The sequence below is a fragment of the Podarcis liolepis genome (genome assembly GCF_965112155.1).
Source record: "Podarcis liolepis genome assembly, chromosome: 15".
Classification (NCBI taxonomy): Eukaryota; Metazoa; Chordata; class Lepidosauria; order Squamata; family Lacertidae; genus Podarcis; species Podarcis liolepis.
Genome location: NC_139566.1, coordinates 8,934,140 through 8,950,907, shown reverse-complemented (window position 1 = coordinate 8,950,907; position 16,768 = coordinate 8,934,140). Strand labels below are relative to the sequence as shown.

General features: G+C 49.9%; 1 protein-coding gene across 2 annotated transcripts in view; it reads left to right on the top strand.

Moving 5' to 3' along the window:
• Window positions 1–15,546, top strand: part of NPR1 (natriuretic peptide receptor 1) — a 62,076-nt gene extending 46,530 nt beyond the window's left edge. For both annotated transcript variants that reach the window (XM_083477010.1, XM_083477009.1), the window contains 11 exons: window positions 2,049–2,120; window positions 5,305–5,464; window positions 6,589–6,744; window positions 8,003–8,171; window positions 9,313–9,459; window positions 10,103–10,226; window positions 12,371–12,439; window positions 12,869–13,043; window positions 14,209–14,307; window positions 14,586–14,677; window positions 14,904–15,546. In XM_083477010.1, the coding sequence (XP_083333136.1) occupies window positions 2,049–2,120; window positions 5,305–5,464; window positions 6,589–6,744; window positions 8,003–8,171; window positions 9,313–9,459; window positions 10,103–10,226; window positions 12,371–12,439; window positions 12,869–13,043; window positions 14,209–14,307; window positions 14,586–14,677; window positions 14,904–14,966 (1,326 nt within the window). In that variant the 3' untranslated portion in view covers window positions 14,967–15,546. The remainder of the gene's footprint in view (window positions 1–2,048; window positions 2,121–5,304; window positions 5,465–6,588; window positions 6,745–8,002; window positions 8,172–9,312; window positions 9,460–10,102; window positions 10,227–12,370; window positions 12,440–12,868; window positions 13,044–14,208; window positions 14,308–14,585; window positions 14,678–14,903) is intronic.
• The last annotated feature ends 1,222 nt before the right edge of the window (window positions 15,547–16,768 follow it).

Genomic DNA, 16,768 nt, shown 5'->3' with positions numbered 1-16,768 from the left:
CGGAAAACATATTGCGTGTCTGCTTGTGGAGAACGTCGGCTGCGCACATGCGTGGCCTTGACGTGTGGCAGCCGACATGTGGCTATTCAATGCAGGAATTGTGCTGCAGAGAGCGAGGCTCAGGATCAGTCCTCTTTCGTGTGTGTAGGGCCGGAAAGTCCTCTGGCGTGGCGGCGTTTCTTCCGCACCCGCCACCTCGACCGCAGCCCTGCCGAGGGCCGAGGCGGGGGCAGACGAAGCCTTTAATTAAAAGGAGCGCCGAGGGGGCACTGCAAGCCTCTCTGCAGAGCCGATTCCAAGAGAGATGATTTATAGCGCGGTGGATGAGCGAGAAGAATTGGCGGCGTGCGGGGGGGGGGGGAGATAGGGAGATTTCGACAGTCCTAGATTCCTGGCTGCCTGCTGAAGATAAGCATTTCCTCTTATAAAAGAGAGGAGGCAGAAACGGGGAGGCAGGAAAGAGGGGGAAGGAAGGAAAGAAAGAAAGAAAGAAAGAAAGAAAGAAAGAGCAGAAGGGGAGAAAATGGTCAGGCGGTTGGAACCGGGATGGGCTCCGCATGGGGAGAGGGGCTGGAAGGTGCAGGACAGTGTTGTGTAGTGGTTAGAGCTGGATTAGGACCAGGGAGACCTCAGGTTCAAATTCCACCCTAAACACTTACAGTTCCATAAAACATTAACTGAACCACTTTGAGCTGGTTGTGCTCTATTCCCCGCTCCCTTGTTCTCTTTCTTTCTTTCTTTCTTTCTTTCTTTCTTTCTTTCTCTCTCTCTCTCTCTCTCTCTCTCTCTTTCTTTCTCTCCTTCTCTTTCTCTCGTTCTCAGCTGCAACCTATCTCACAAGGTTGTGAGGATAAATGGAAAGGTGGGAGAGAACCTTTAGAGTTGTTGTTGATGATGATGATGATGATGTTGACTCTCCCTCTACCTTGAGGTCCCAGGGTGGGTTACAACATTCAAACACAACCTTAAAAAAACCAGTTTAAAACAGCTTACAACCACAAAAATAAACTGGGTTGTCAAGATGCCCTCAGGGCATTTGTGCGGAAAGGTGGGGTTATGGGAAATAAAAGATATTCTCAAATTTAATAGAGGGGAATATTTCAATGTGTAGTCTCCTAGCGTGTGTGTGTGCTTAGATTGTTTGAGAAACTGGATGTTGTTGAGACTTGGGTTTCCTGTTTTGTTTTCATAAAAGAAAAATAAAATTCCCCAAACAAGCAGGATATGTAAAGTGCTGAGTTGGGAAAAATTCACACCGAACGTTTAAAAAATAGATAGATAGACAAAACTAAAATTTCTAAGTGTGCTGCGAAATCAAGAGTTGGACTCTGCAGTCTCAGGTTTAGGTATTTGCAAACGGCGCTAGGTTTTGAATTTGCAGGACAAATGAAGGCCTGAAGCGTATAAAAGCCAATGGATCGGAATGGATTGGGCTGTGTGTACAAAAAGAGATTTGTGCCCTCGGCAGCATGTCTTCGAGACAGTCCTCCTGAACTTGTGTCGACGCCTCCATCTTTCTAGGGCTTCATTCACACGTCACTTCATTCCATTTCTCTGTTTTCCTGTTAATTCCCACATTACATTTGAGCTTCCTCCACGCGAGAAATGTGAGCTGAAAAGCCAATGGAATATGGCACACATGTTTAGCGCCCATTTCTGTCTTATTTGATTCCCAGGGGGTGGGGATAATGTTTCCAGCCCTCTTAGCCTTGGAAAGTATGTCAGACTCAAGTGACAAAATTTAGGGTGGTTGTACCAGCATCCGGTTCTTTTTTGCCGTCTTCATGGGGGAATTGCGGGGGGAATGGATGCGTGCATTTGCGGAAAGGGCGGAGGAAAGGGGACGTCGTCCAGTGACGTTCATCGCTGTAACACCACGCCCTCTGGCCTGAATAACATTTAGCACGACAGGCCAATATTTAGGCCAAAAAGCCACCATTCCATAACACAACAGGGACTGCCCATGGTTGGAAAAGGGAGACAGAAGCGCTGCAATTATAATCAGGAAAACTCTAACCCAATATTCCCCACCTCTGGCTGCACCCTAGGACATCCTGGAGAACGAGAGCATCACCTTGGACTGGATGTTCCGCTATTCGCTCACCAGTGACATCGTCAAGGTAATTTTAAGAATGCCTCCTTCTGTCTCTGGGAAGCCCATAAGCAGGGCATGAGTATAGCCATCTCTCCTTCTCCCAGCAACTGGTGCCCAGAGCTTATCAGGCCTTGGCCTAGCTTCAAGAAGGGCTGCTGCTGGGGTCCAGTTGAGGGGCAGGCAGGCGAAATTCAGGAGGGTGGTGGATGCAGGCCACCCACACCTTCATAGGCGCCGACTCCATGGGGCTTGAGGGGGCCCAAGCCCCCTCAAAAATTCATTTGGGGGGGCTCCGCCCCCCCAATAATCTCCGGCGCCCCTCCAGCAGAGCGCCATCGCCGCCCTTCCCCCAGCCCAAAATGCACAGGGTCGGGCTGCATGCCTCCTGCCCTCCCTCCCGAGCAAAAGCTCCACCCAATTTCCTTCGGAGCTGATTAATAGGCGCAGCACACTCTCCCCTATTCGCTCACGAGGAGGCGGCGCCACTTTATTTGCATATTCATGAGCTTATTTATTATTCATGAGCTTTCCCGGGCCCCCCCAATATTTTTTATAAGTCCGCGTCCCTGCACACCTTAAAACCGCGGCCAGACTATTTTGAACGGTCATGGCTCCCCCGCAAGGAATTATGGGAACCGCCCTACGCAAAGGATGCTGAGAGCTGTCAGGAGACTCCCATTCCCCTCACAGAGCTACAATTCCCAGCGTTTCCAATGAAGAGGGGTTGATGGTTAAGCCACTCTGGGAATTGTAGCTCTGCGAGGGGAATAGGAAGCTGGCGTGCGAAGCCTTCCGTTGTCCTTTCCCCTCAACATCTGGTACTCATCCTGCCTCTGAACGTGAGGGAGGTTACTAGCAGCTATCTCTGCACCAGACCAAAGGGCCAAAATGTCACGAAATGGAGGAAATCCGTGATTTCCCAAGCTTTCTATTTTTAAGTTGAACGCAAACCCTCCTGCTGTGGGGCAAGGGAGGGAGGGAGCAGGGGTTGAACCCGTTCTCCCCATTCCATTTCCCTGATCTAAATTTCACACACACACACCCTGCAAACATACGGACGCTCCAAATCTCGTTTTCTGTACTGGGGGAAACCTACAGATCACCATACCTTTTTCTCAGGGAGGGTCGCAGCATCTGTGGGGAGCTGTTTTTCAGTAGGAAAATAGCGAAAGAATACCTGTTGCGACTGGTAGGGCAGAAGGCAGGGAGGCCAACAGTAGGTGGCGCCACAACAATGAATGAAAGACAGAGCCAACTAATTCTAGTATTGTCCCCATCCTCTTCCTCCCTGCTGAGTTCTACAAGGGGCAAGATTGAGAATAAGGAGGAAGCTGAGAGGCAGGGTCACCCCCATAGATAGGTAGCAAGTAAGGAGGGTGCTGGGGGGGCAGGGCTGGCTGAAGGCAGAGGTCGGTGGGGCAGTTCACCCTAATGGACCTGCCGCTACTGAGCTAAGCCAGCTGGGGATGGTGGTAATTGTATACCAACAGCATCTGGGGAGTAGAGATGGAGAATGTTTCAGTTTAGATTCAAAGGAGAACCTACTTAATTCTCACTTTTTGGAACAGCACCTGAACCAAAGCACAACTTTCCTACAAAATATTGCAGTCCAGTTCTCCAAGCAAAGCGTAGGAAAATGCATATGTGGGAAGCAGTCTTTTCTGTGTGGCTGTTCCCATATTGTGGATTTGAGGTCAGGCAGGATTTCTCTGTGTTAGCCTTCCACCGGCAGGATAAGACCTTAATGTCCAGACGGGATTTTGGGAACTCTGGAGCAGATGATGCTGATCACTGGGCTGCTGTCAGGGCAAATTGCATTTTTCTTGCTGGGTCTAAATGTCTTCTGATGTATTGCAATTATTCTCTTAACCAGTTCGTTTTTATTACCTTGCATTTTATAATGTTGTTTTTAAATGTAAGCCGCCTTAAGTCCCAGCTTGAGAGAAAGGCAGATTCAAAATACTATGCACATATTGGAGAGAATAAAATACAGAAGTGCATCATATCGAGGGAAGTTGTTTTGCAAGAAAAGTGTATATATCAGGGGAAACTGCTTACAAATCTGTGTACGTTAGGTTGAATTTGCATTGAAAGGCTGAGGAGTTTCCACGAGGACTTTAAGAGACACTTGGCAAACTGATGCAGAAATGTGGAGAATTTAAGACTGGAAAAGATGAAGAAAAGAGAGAAGGGGAAAGTGATGGATTTGCCCGTCCCTAGATTTCGGACCCAAGGTAGAAGACAGCTCAGTCGCAACATAGCTCAGTTAGTAGAGCATAAGACTCTTAATCTCAGGGTTGTGGGTTTGAGCTCCATGTTGGGTGAAAGATTCCTTCATTGCAGGAACAGATAGGTAGCCGTGTTGGTCTTCCATAGTCAAAATAAAAAAATTTCTTCCAGTAGCACCTTAAAGACCAACTAAGTTAGTTCTTGGTATGAGCTTTCGTGTGCATGCACACTTCTTCAGATACACTGAAACAGAAGTTGCCAGATCCTTCTATATAGTGAGAAGGTGGGGAGGGGTATTACTCAGAAGGGTGGTGGGAATGGGAGATTGGTAGGTAGCTGAGATGAGCCTGTTGACGACTCTTAATGACTGCAATAGGTCTTACAGGAAAAGGCAAGGGGTGAGAAGGTGAAAAATGGCTTAGTCATGTATAATGAGAAAAGAATCCAATGTCTTTGTTCAGACCAGGTCTCTCCATGGTTTTAAGTTTGGTAATGAGTTGCAATTCAGCAGCTTCTCTTTCCAGTCTATTTCTGAAATTCCTTTGTAGTAAAACAGCTGCTTTGAGATCTTGTATAGAATGTCCTGGGAGACTGAAGTGTTCTCCTACTGGTTTCTCTGTTTTGTGATTCTTGATGTCAGATTTATGTCCGTTTATTCTTTGGCGTAAGGTTTGGCCTGTTTGTCCAATATAGAGAGCTGAAGGACACTGTTGGCATTTGATGGCATACACAATGTTAGACGATGAGCAATTAAATAGTCCCGAGATGGTTCATTGCAGGAGGTTGAACTAGATGACCCCGTGGACCCTTCCATCTCTACTATTCTATGATTTTAAATCAGTGTAACACAAAATGCTCCTGCAAGATCTGCACTCCTCATACTTAGCAGAGTGGGACTCCTGCCCCACACAAGCCTCAGCTCTCTTAGACCTCTCTCTCTCCCTCCACTCCAATGTTTCCCCCGCTATTCCTCCAACCAGGGGATGCTTTTCCTCCACAACAGCGTGATAAGCTACCATGGCAACCTGAAGTCCTCCAACTGCGTGGTGGACAGTCGCTTCGTGTTGAAGATCACAGACTACGGGCTGGAGAGCTTCCGTCAGGCACCCGAGACGGACGATTCCCACGCGCTGTTTGCCAGTGAGGGATGCTGCTGGGAGGGGAGGGGAGGGGTCAGTTGGGGGGGGTTAGGGTTTCTGAAACCCTTTTTTATTAACAAAATGTAGATACCACTTGATTGTAAGTGTGTGGGGGTGGGGCTGGGAGGGGAGACCATAGCAGTTTTTAAGAAGGAAACATCAATGAAAAACAGGTATTTTAAAAGCACCTGAGAAAATTATCAAGCAATAGCTAAACAATTAACTTTTAAAATCATCAGTAAGCTAAGAAGAGATTAAAAATGCACATTGGCATTCTGCATGCCTGGATAGGCCGACCTTAACATTAAAATGATTTCAGACCCTCGAAGTCTCCCTATTTTCCAGGGACAGTCCCGGATTTACAGAAGCAGTCCCGGTTTCTGATTTGATCCTGGAATGTCCCACTTTTCCTTAGGATGTCCCTATTTTCATCAGACAAATGTTGGAGGCTATGGAGTTTTGTGACCCATGAGCCAAGGAGATAAGTAACTGTACAGCCTTTAGAAGACGTTTGAAAGCACCCCTGTATAGAGAAGTTTTTAAACGTTTTATCATGTTTTTATATACTGTATGTTGGAAGCTGCCCAGAGTGGCTGGGGCAACCCAGTCAGATGGACGGGATATAAATAATAAATTTGTTTTGCTGTTGTTGTTGAATAGGAAGTCCCTATTTTCATCGGAGAAATGTTGGAGGGTGTGAGCTTTTAAGTAGGTACCAAAATCAATAATGTAAAGAAGGTCCCTGCATGAGGTCACTAGGCAGGGAGTTCCAAGTGCAGGTGGCACCACAGTAAAAGATTGATTTCTTACAAGTGTGTTGTCTGTAACAGATCCACATGGTTGAGTGGACACATATGGCGTCAGGTGATCCTGCAATTTGTATGCAGTGTTACTAGCTCCTTGGAAACTGGTGCATTAACGTCAGTGGGTCTGAGAAGGATTTAGCCCATAGCTTCTGATGCTTGCAAAGCAGTGTGACCCTTTGTAACTGTCCTGGCTCAAAGGCCTGTGGCCTTTGGCCTCCCCAGGCATACCCTGGGTCCCCTTCCAGGCCAAGATGATAGCAACTGACTCCCGCTCCCTTGCCCTGCTTGACTCTGCTTCTCCCCCCCCTTTTCCCCCTAGAGAAACTCTGGACAGCCCCCGAACTCCTGCGCATGGAGTCGAACCCATTCCTGGGCACCCAGAAAGGCGACGTCTACAGCTTTGGGATCATCCTGCAGGAGATTGCCCTGCGGAACAGCGTCTTCTATGTGGAAGGCATGGATCTGAGCCCCAAAGGTAAGAAATTGGGTGAACGGAAAATGCCAATTTCTCCTCCAGGTCACTGCCAAGGTGCAGGAACCTCCAGATGTTGTTGGACTCCAATTCCCATCAGCCTTGCAAGCACGGCCAATGGGGCAACCTCTGGAGGGCTGCAGGTTCCCCACGCCTTTGACTTAGAGCTTTTGGGATCCAGCCACATTCCTCCACAGCGTCCCCTGCGCAACTGGTAAATAAGTTGTTTTACACACTTCCCCAACGTATTTACTTCATAAAATGTTGAGGGTTGTTTCTTTCAATCCGGCAATATATACATTATAAAGAAAGATGAAACAACAAAATCACCAGTAAGAAAAATTAGCCATAATTTGAGACTTTCAAGGGACACAGATGGCACTGTGGGTTAAACCACAGAGCCTAGGGCTTGCCGATCAGAAGGTCAGCGGTTCGAATCCCCGCGATGGGGTGAGCTCCCATTGCTCGGTCCCTGCTCCTGCCAACCTAGCAGTTCGAAAGCACATCAAAGCACAAGTAGATAAATAGGTACCACTCCAGCAGGAAGCTAAACGGCGTTTCCGTGCGCTGCTCTAGTTCTCCAGAAGTGGCTTAGTCATGCTGGCCACATGACCCAGAAGCTGTATGCTGGCTCCCTCAGCCAATAAAGTGAGATGAGTGCCACAACACAGAGTCGTCCGCGACTGGACCTAATGGTCAGGGGTCCCTTTACCTAAGACTTTCAAAAGTAATAGTAGTAGTAATGAGTGCTTTTTTTCTTAAAAATGTTTGGGGGTACTCTCATTTTGACTCAAGAAACCTACCATTTTATAGTAGTTCAAATAAGTAAGGGAAAATAAGTACAGTAAGTGGGCAAAAGTACAAAGATCCACAAAATGTTTAGGGGTATGCATACCCCTGCGTCCCCCCAGAAAAAAGCACTGGTAATGATGATGATGATGATGATGATGATGATGACAATTTGTACACTGCCCATCTGACTTGGTTGCCCCAGCCACCAGGGGTGTCCTCCAGCATATATAAAAACACAGTAAAACATTAAACCTTCAAATAAGAATACGTGAAAGCTTGCATTAATTTTCGGAACATCTGGGTAGGCTTGTCTGAACAAAAACGTTTTGAGCAGGCAGTGAAGGGAGCCTGTCTGGTATCAAAGTGCAGGTGCTGCCACATTAAAATGTCACCTTTTTACCCATGCGCATGTCCCCTCCCAATAATTTCTTTTCGGTCCCCCTCTCCCCTGCCCGTGTGCCGTTTTCAGAAATTATCGAGCGAGTCAAGAGCAGCGAGCGCCCCCCCTTCCGCCCCTCGGTGAACTTGCCATCCAACCTCGAGGAGGTGGTCTTACTGATGCAGCGGTGCTGGGCTGAAGACCCCCAGGAGCGCCCCGACTTCCACCACATCAAAGGCATGCTGCGAAAATTTGACAGGTACGCACCCTTACTGCCTCCCGCCCCACAAGCACAACCTGAAAGGCGGCCATCGTTACCTGTTTTCACCCCAATGTGCACAGGCACCTTTTCAGAAAGGAGCCATGTGATGATTAAATTCATCATTCCACCCTGATGAAAGGCAGGAAGGCGCAGCCCAAAGGTCAGGGCATTTACCTGGAGATGTGAAGGAGGGGCTTATGGCAGGAGTATGCAGCATGCGGCCCTTGACCTGATCTCCTGCGGCCCTCAGCAATCTCTGAGAACAGTGAAGGGTTGTAGCTGATGCTAGTCCTACTCAGATTGGACCCATTGAAATGAAGGCCCTTTAATTTCTGTGGGATTACTTTGAATGGAATTGGGTTAAACCACAGAGCCTAGGACTTGCCGATCAGAAGGTCGGCGGTTCGAATCCCCGTGACGGGGTGAGCTCCCGTTGCTCGGTCCCTGCTCCTGCCAACCTAGCAGTTCGAAAGCACGTCAAAGTGCAAGTAGATAAATAGGTACCGCTCCGGCGGGAAGGTAAACGGCGTTTCCGTGCGCTGCTCTGGTTCGCCAGAAGCAGCTTAGTCATGCTGGCCACATGACCTGGAAGCTGTACACCGGCTCCCTCGGCCAGTAAAGCGAGATGAGCGCCGCAACCCCAGAGTCAGCCACGACTGGATGTAATGGTCAGGGGTCCCTTTACCTTTACTACCCAAAATGTGCCCCTCCTCCTTCCAGCAAGGGCTGGGAACCTCTGTGGCCAAATGTGTCCTTCCAATTCTCTATAGCTCTCAGATCTGTCTGTAGGCCACACCCCCTTTCCCCAGACCACGCCTCCCAGCATCCCTGCTTTGCACCCTCCCTGAGTGCTTCTGCTTAGCTGAAGGATGGAGAGAGGTTTGGGGATGTATCTGTGGAAACCTCTGTTTTCCCCGCTGACTGACCCATTGGTCAGAAAACTGGGAGCCAGGAGCTGGTTTGCTTCTTAGGGTGTAGGATCCTGGCTCCGCAAAAGACTAGAAACTTTGGTTTGTGCTTTCTTCTAAATGAAAGCTGAAAATGCAGAGAAGTCCCCCCCCCCCCCCGGAATATCTTGGCAGAGGTGGCGGCGGCCTAGAATCTCGGTTGCTTTAATCTTTGACTGTCTGTGTGGCAGGGGCAACAGCTGCAACCTCTTGGATACGCTATTGTCACGCATGGAGCAGTACGCCAACAACCTGGAGGAGCTGGTGGAGGAGCGCACACAGGCCTACCTGGAGGAGAAGCGCAAGGCAGAGGCCCTGCTCTACCAGATTCTGCCCCAGTGAGTCTGCCCCACCCCACTCCTCTACCAGTATCTGTTAGCCATGCTCCTCCTGTGGAGCACCCATGTTCAGAAGTGGTATACACAAGGGCCCAGCCAATCAGCACTCTGCACAGCCTAGCTCCATTTCCTGTCTGTCCTAAGGGCCCAGCCAATCAGCAGTCTGCACAGCCTAGCTCCATTTCCTGACTGTCCTAAGGGCCCAGCCAATCAGCACTCTGTGCAGTCTAGCTGTTTCCTGCCTGCCCCAAGGGTGGCCAATCAGCACACTGTGCAGCCTGGTTCCGTTCTTTGCCTACCACAAGGGCCCAGCCAATCAGCGCTCTGCGTGGTCCAGCCAATCAGCACTCCACACAGCCCAGCAATTTAAAAAATGTTGTGGGAGCAGGTTTCCTTCATGACTGATAACAAAGGCCAGCAAAACAGTCCGGTCTGTGCCCTAAACAAAAATAACTCGTGTTCTGCACAGGTCCCTGCTCTGAGCCCAATCCTCAAAAGAAGTCCTCTATATGCGATAGCTATACAGTGAGCCCCACTTCTCCAGCAGACCCGAAATGAATCAGGTCTGCCTTCACTCCTAATTGTGGTTCATCAATTGGTACGTAGAAATGCAGTGACGTGCGTTACTTTCCCTCTCATGCAGCTCAGTGGCGGAGCAGCTGAAACGCGGGGAGACGGTGCAAGCAGAGGCATTTGACAGCGTCACCATCTATTTCAGCGACATCGTGGGCTTCACTGCCCTGTCGGCAGAGAGCACCCCCATGCAGGTAAATGGGTTGGACCAAGGCAGTGGTTGCAGTTGCGGCGTCGAGGACAGGAGAAGGCGTTTCTAATAGGGACAACCGTTCTTTTCCAATCCTCATTTTTTCAATCTTCAGTTTTATTCTCCCCATTTCCACATCAATCTGCATTTTTTTAAACATATATATAATATATATATATAGAGAGAGAGAGAATGTGTGTGTGTGCCTTTTTGTACACAGTGCTTGCAAAATTCAGAAGTGTGAGTGTGACTCTCAAAGGATGGCTGTATTTCGGTTTGTGTACTGTTTCAGAAAGTGGGAGTTAGGTAGGTTCACCTTGAAGTGTGAACTGAATTAAACTAATAATAATAATAATAATAATAATAATAATAATAATAATAATAATAATTTTTTATTTATATCCCGCCCTCCCCAGCTGAAGCCGGGCTCAGGGCGCCTAACAACATTAAATAATACAACATTCTAAAATTATTTCATTATAAAATTAATTAAAATCAAATTGATGGCAACCATTGGGGTAGAGTTCTGTGAAGATTGCCAAAGGAGGGAGTCAGGCTTTGCCCTGGCCAAAGGCTTGGTAGAACAGCTCTGTCTTGCAGGTCCTGCGGAAAGATGTCAAGTCCCCATCCCCACAATACCTAGTTACTGGTATTCTATCAGGGACCCTGGGTATCAAACTCTGAAACTGTTAGGCTGAGCTATCTGGGATGGCCTGCTCTTGGGTGTCTGTGCACAGAAGGGGATTGTGGGATGCAGTGTGGAGTGTCCGGACTTGGTAGGCGAGGGGTGGGAAACCAGAGGTCTAGGGGTGGCATTTGCTCTTGGCCTAATTTCATGTGGGTGGGGGCAGCATGCAGGGTGGGGGCAGTGGGAACAGGGTGGGGTGGGGTGAGAAACAGATTCATCAGTCCACTGGGTGAGGAGACAGGGAGGGAAGAGGGATGGCAGAAAAGAGGGAATGAGATGGGGAGAGAGAAGAGCATGGCAGTTTGAGATGGGGGGTACCTTATGCTGGATGTGGCACTGAAACTTTTTTGGGGGAAGTTCCCCATCCCTCAGCTAGGCCTTGTATAAATACTAGGAGCCTGGTCTCCTGCCCTCGCTTGATCAACACAGCAGGATCTCCTGCCTTTCTGCACTTTTTGGCCCTAGCCTCATCCCTCGGTTGGCAGAGAGGGAATCAATTAGGTAATCAACGGCTACCGAGCCTTGCCCTCACAGGTGCTGCGGCAACTCAGGTAACCAGGACAACGGCGGTTAGCTCACGGAGGTAACAAGGGAAAGGACGGTGAGTGACCAAAACAGCGAAGCACTGGGAGGCACCAATCACCAGGGAGACAAGAGTGTCACGGAGGTGACTGGGTTGAGCAGGAGGGGAACAAATGTTCAGGTAATCTGGGGTGACTGAAAATTTCAGAAATGGAGAGGAACCGAAACGGACAGTTGCCCATCCCTATTGAACACAGATTCAATCACTAAAGGTAAAGGTACCCCTGACCATTAGGTCCAGTCGTGGCCGACTCTGGGGTTGCGGCGCTCATCTCGCTTTATTGGCCGAGGGAGCCGGCGTACAGCTTCCGGGTCATGTGGCCAGCATGACTAAGCCGCTTCTGGTGAACCAGAGCAGCACACGGAAACGCTGTTTACCTTCCCGCCGGAGCGGTACCTATTTATCTACTTGCACTTTGACGTGATTTCGAACTGCTAGGTTGGCAGGAGCTGGGACCAAGCAACGGGAGCTCACCCCGTCGTGGGGATTTGAACCACCAACCTTCTGATCGGCAAGTCCTAGGCTCTGTGGTTTAACCCACAGCGCCACCCACGTCCCTTGATTCAATCACTAGCATCCCTCAAAAAGAATCCTGGGAGCTGTTTGTTAAGAGGGCTTGGAATTATAGCTCTTTGAGGCGTGAACTACAGTTCCCAGGATTCTTAGAGGGAAGCCACATCCTTTAAAGATATGGTGTGTCCATAGCCACAGTGGCAAACCAGACTCCTGTGGGAAGGCCCCAAGCAGGGCATGTAAAATCATACTTCATTTGAAGCTGCAGAATCGAGAATCTTTTGTCCCACCCCCCTCCGCCCTTAGCACAACGTAGACCCAACCCTCTCATTAAGATCAATCCCCTTTTACTTCTCATTCACAGGTTGTCGCTTTGCTCAACGACTTGTACACCTGCTTTGATGCCATCATTGATAACTTTGATGTCTACAAGGTGAGAGGTTCTTGGCCTGGCCAGCTTGAGGTTGCGGGGCAGCAGTGGCGTGCAGTGAGATTTTTCATAGGGGAATGGTTAGGGCTAGAGGCATCAGCTTGTGAGGGGGATTGCGGAGTGGGGACGGACGTCGTGATGTCACTCATGTGAGCATCATGCCTCCCTAAACCAGGCAGAAGCTTCCTGGGCCTTGGTAAGGAGGTGTTAGGCTTTTATACTGTAATACTCTAATTTACTGGGAACATCTAGGGGACTGGTCCCCATGCCACTGTGGGGCAGGGAGAGTGATAGGCAGGGAGGGGATAAGCAAATGGCCATAAAGTCAACGGATCAGGTGACTGACCTACAGGAGGGGGTATTTGATCTGTATTGAGTGCACAGAAATGCTTCTCCCTTCCATGAATCCCTCTCCCTGCCACGTCTGCCCAGGTGGAGACCATCGGCGATGCGTACATGGTTGTGTCGGGCCTCCCGGTGCGCAACGGACGGCTGCATGCCCGTGAGATTTCCCGCATGTCGCTGGCGCTTCTTGAGACCGTCCGCAACTTCAAGATCCGCCATCGGCCGGACCAGCAGCTCAAACTGCGAATCGGGATCCACAGCGGTGAGAAATGAGTGGGAGCGTGAAAAGAGGGACCCCTTTAAGACCCCTCGGTCACGGGCAGGACAGCCATGCTTGCTTCAACGCTGAGATGGCTTAGGCAAAGCAAACAAACCATGGTTTGTTGTGACGTCTGATGTGGTGCTGTGATTTGATAAACCATGGTTTTGAGAGCAGCCGCCCCCCAAAAGTGGGGGGGATCTGAAGCTGGTTTGCAAACCATGGTTTAGGCAGTGTTTGGCTTTACATTCACACTTGGAGGTGTTGCTTCACCCTGAGAGGCTGATCTTGGGACTGAGTTCCTGGGATTCTTTGGGAAAGAGAAACAGGAATTGCAATGGAATACTTCCTTTTGCGTTTGTAACAAAAATGATATACAGCCGTACCTTGGTTGTCGAACGCCTTGGTACTTGTACATTTTGGCTCCCAAAAGGGTTTTGGCGCCGCAAACCCAAAAGCGAGTGTTCTGGTTTGCAAATGTTTTTTGGAACCCAAACGTACGACGCTGCTTTTGCGGCTTCCGATCGAGTGCAGGAAGCTCCGGCAGCCAATCGGAATCTCTGCCCTGGTTTTCGAACGTTTTCGGAAGTCGAACGGACTTCCAGAACGGATTCCGTTTGAAAACCAAGGTACGACTGTATAAGTGAATCAAAGGCTGGCTCGGTTGTCAGTGGGCTGGTTAGGATGTAGCCCGGTTTGATGAACCATGGTTTGCGCAATCTACAGTTCAGATTTGCCTTCCAGGTATACAGTCAGAAGCATGGTTCACATGGTTTTAGGTCTGCACAAACTGATTTCCAGGGTGGAGAGGGCATGATCCTGGCTATTCAGGGGAAAGTGGTGGGAGCGGCCAAGGCTGACCCATTCGGGTGAGGGGGCAGTGCCCCACCAAAGTCAGCCTGTCTCCATCTGCCTGCCTTTCTGCCTAACAGCCAGTCCAGGGGGTGGGGTGGCCCTGACTGGCAGCTTCGTCTTCCTCAGACTCAGTGTAGAACTCAGCAGCGAAGAAGATGCCAGTCATTGGCTCTGGTTCCGTCTGTTATTGGTCTCTTCTGCCCCACCAGTCTTAATGGACACCAGCCATCACTGGATGGGAGCTGAAAAGCTCCACACTCACATGTCTTCATCCCACCCCATCCCCCATGACCGCTGTGTTTTGCTCCCCAAGGCCCTGTCTGTGCTGGAGTTGTGGGTCTGAAGATGCCTCGCTACTGCCTCTTTGGGGACACAGTCAACACAGCCTCCCGCATGGAGTCCAACGGGGAAGGTGAGCTGCTATTTTGGGTGGGGTGAGCAGGGGCAGGTGACCTTTGATGGCTTCACGGGCCAGATCCTTTTCACGATCTAGCCCCCGCCCCGTCACGCAACTGGGTGTTCTGAATTTGGATTTTGAGATGTTGCGCGCAGCTTCCCACATCACCTTATTTTCCTCGCCGATACGCAGTCACAGTTTTAAACCCCACCTCACGTGTATGCAAAGGTTTGGCTGAAACAGTGAGGAGCCACCGCTGTGCAAACCTGCTAATTTCTGTTTGCACCTTCCAGCTCTGAAGATCCACTTGTCAGGAACCACCAAGTCCATCCTGGAGGAGTTTGGGTGCTTTGATCTGGAGCTCCGTGGGGATGTGGAGATGAAGGTGAGGAACTTGGCAAAGTTCTTCTGTTAACCTTTGCCTTTTCGTCTTTAAAGCTTGAGACAGTTCAGGTACCCCAATATAGCCTAAATGGGCACCAGCCGCAACTGAGTGTATCTATGCGCCAGATTTCTGTTCTTTTCCCTGGGGGCGGTAGGTGGGGACATTGTGGTGGGTTTGGTGGTGCTGTGTCTGATGTCTGAACAGCCCTCCTGTCTCCTCTCTCCAGGGGAAGGGCAAACTCCGGACCTACTGGCTGTTGGGGGAGCGTGTGAGCAGTACACGGGGCTGAAGAGTTGCAGCCTTCCTCCGGGATTCCCAGGAGATCTCCTAACCCTCCTGCTTTCCCGAAGGCGGGCACGTCCGTCGTCTCCGCCCTGCCACCAAAGACCCTCTGTTTTCAGGGCACCCTCCGGGGGTCAGGGGGATCCCGGACTGAGCCCCCAGGACCCTACTCCCTTGGAGCACTCCCACCCTTCTCCACCTCGGGCCTTTTGAGCATGTCAGCTGCTCTGACCCAGCTCTGAGCCCCCAAAGACTGGACAATGCACCCGTGGCCTGGAGCAGCCATCGCTACGGATGTGTGCCCCCTGTCTCCTTTCCCCCCGTTTCACATCAGCTCCCTGTTGAACCACGTCAACCAGACATAGTTGGGGTCCTTCACGATGCCTGGTAGACTCAACAAACTGCACCAGACCCTCCCTCTGTGTAAGCTGGTTGGGCATCTGACACTCTCTTGTGAATATGGCATCTGGAGCGAGGACGTCTGAGCATCTCGCAAGACCTCGCGCCTGTATATGACCCGCTGCTGATTTCACACCCCACCCCCTGAAAAAAGCTCTAGCTTTATAATAAAATGAATGTATGCGTCACTCTCTGCCCTCCCTGAATAGCAAGATGCGATCTGTAGAACCGTATTGAAAGTCCTTCCTCTGATGTTGATCTCTCCGCCTCCCGCACCCCAGGATACATATAATCTGGTTGGGATGACTTTGTCGCGGAGGGGGAATGGCGCTCTGCACATGCTCAGAGGCACTTGTTATTGCTACCTCGCATATCGCTGGGAGTGAAAATAGACTATATTGTTAAAACGGGGTGTTTGCGTGCATGTGTTGAGAGAGAGGGAGGGAGGGATGGTTTCTGGAGCAAGTTATGTTAAACAAGTTATGAAAAGCAGAGGTGGGGAGAGAAATGAGGGGAGGGTTGTTTTGTTTTTTGGCTTAACCCTTTCTGCACGCACATTATGGCAAAAAAAACAAAACACCTTCCAGATCCCTTTGTGTTGGAGGAAAAGCTGTTGTTGACACAAATACCAGCCTCCTTCCCCAGCAATGACCATTTAGAAAGAGAGAGAGAGAGAGAGAGAGAGAGAGAGAGAGAGAGATTCTTCAGGGCTATGGTGCTTTGGGGAAGCTACTTCCACCCCACTCCTCGCCACACCCGCCATTTTACAAAACCAATGACGCAGCCGCCTATGATTGTGATAACAGATTCAACCTATTGTGTAGTTCGGCCCTTTATGAACTAACTGCCGGAGCTGGCCAGCATGAAATCCATCCTCTCCACTGGTCATGTGCAAACAGGGGACCGCGGGGGGGGGGGGGAATTGTGAGTCTGCCACAGTGAATAATGTAAATAAAGGCCCTTTCGGTGAGGCAACCTTGTTTGGTCTCTTTGTGAGTTTCTCTGGCTGCACCTCCTTCTGGAAGGAACCGCAGGAGCTGGACCCCGGGGAAGGCAGTCTGGTCTTACTACAGTGGTACCTCGGGTTACATACGCTTCAGGTTACATACGCTTCTGGTTACAGTCTCCGCTAACCCAGAAATACTACCTCGGGTTAAGAACTTTGCTTCAGGATGAGAACAGAAATCGTGCTCTGGCAGCGCGGCAGCAGCGGGAGGCCCCATTAGCTAAAGTGGTGCTTCAGGTTAAGAACAGTCTCAGGACCTCTGGAACGAATTAAGTACTTAACCCGAGGTACCACTATACTTAACAACACGCTGAAAAAGCAGGTGTTTGTGGGAATATGACCAAAGTCTCCCAAATTTCACACAGAAAGGAAGCACCCTCCCCACTCCTGGGCACTGCCAAGGC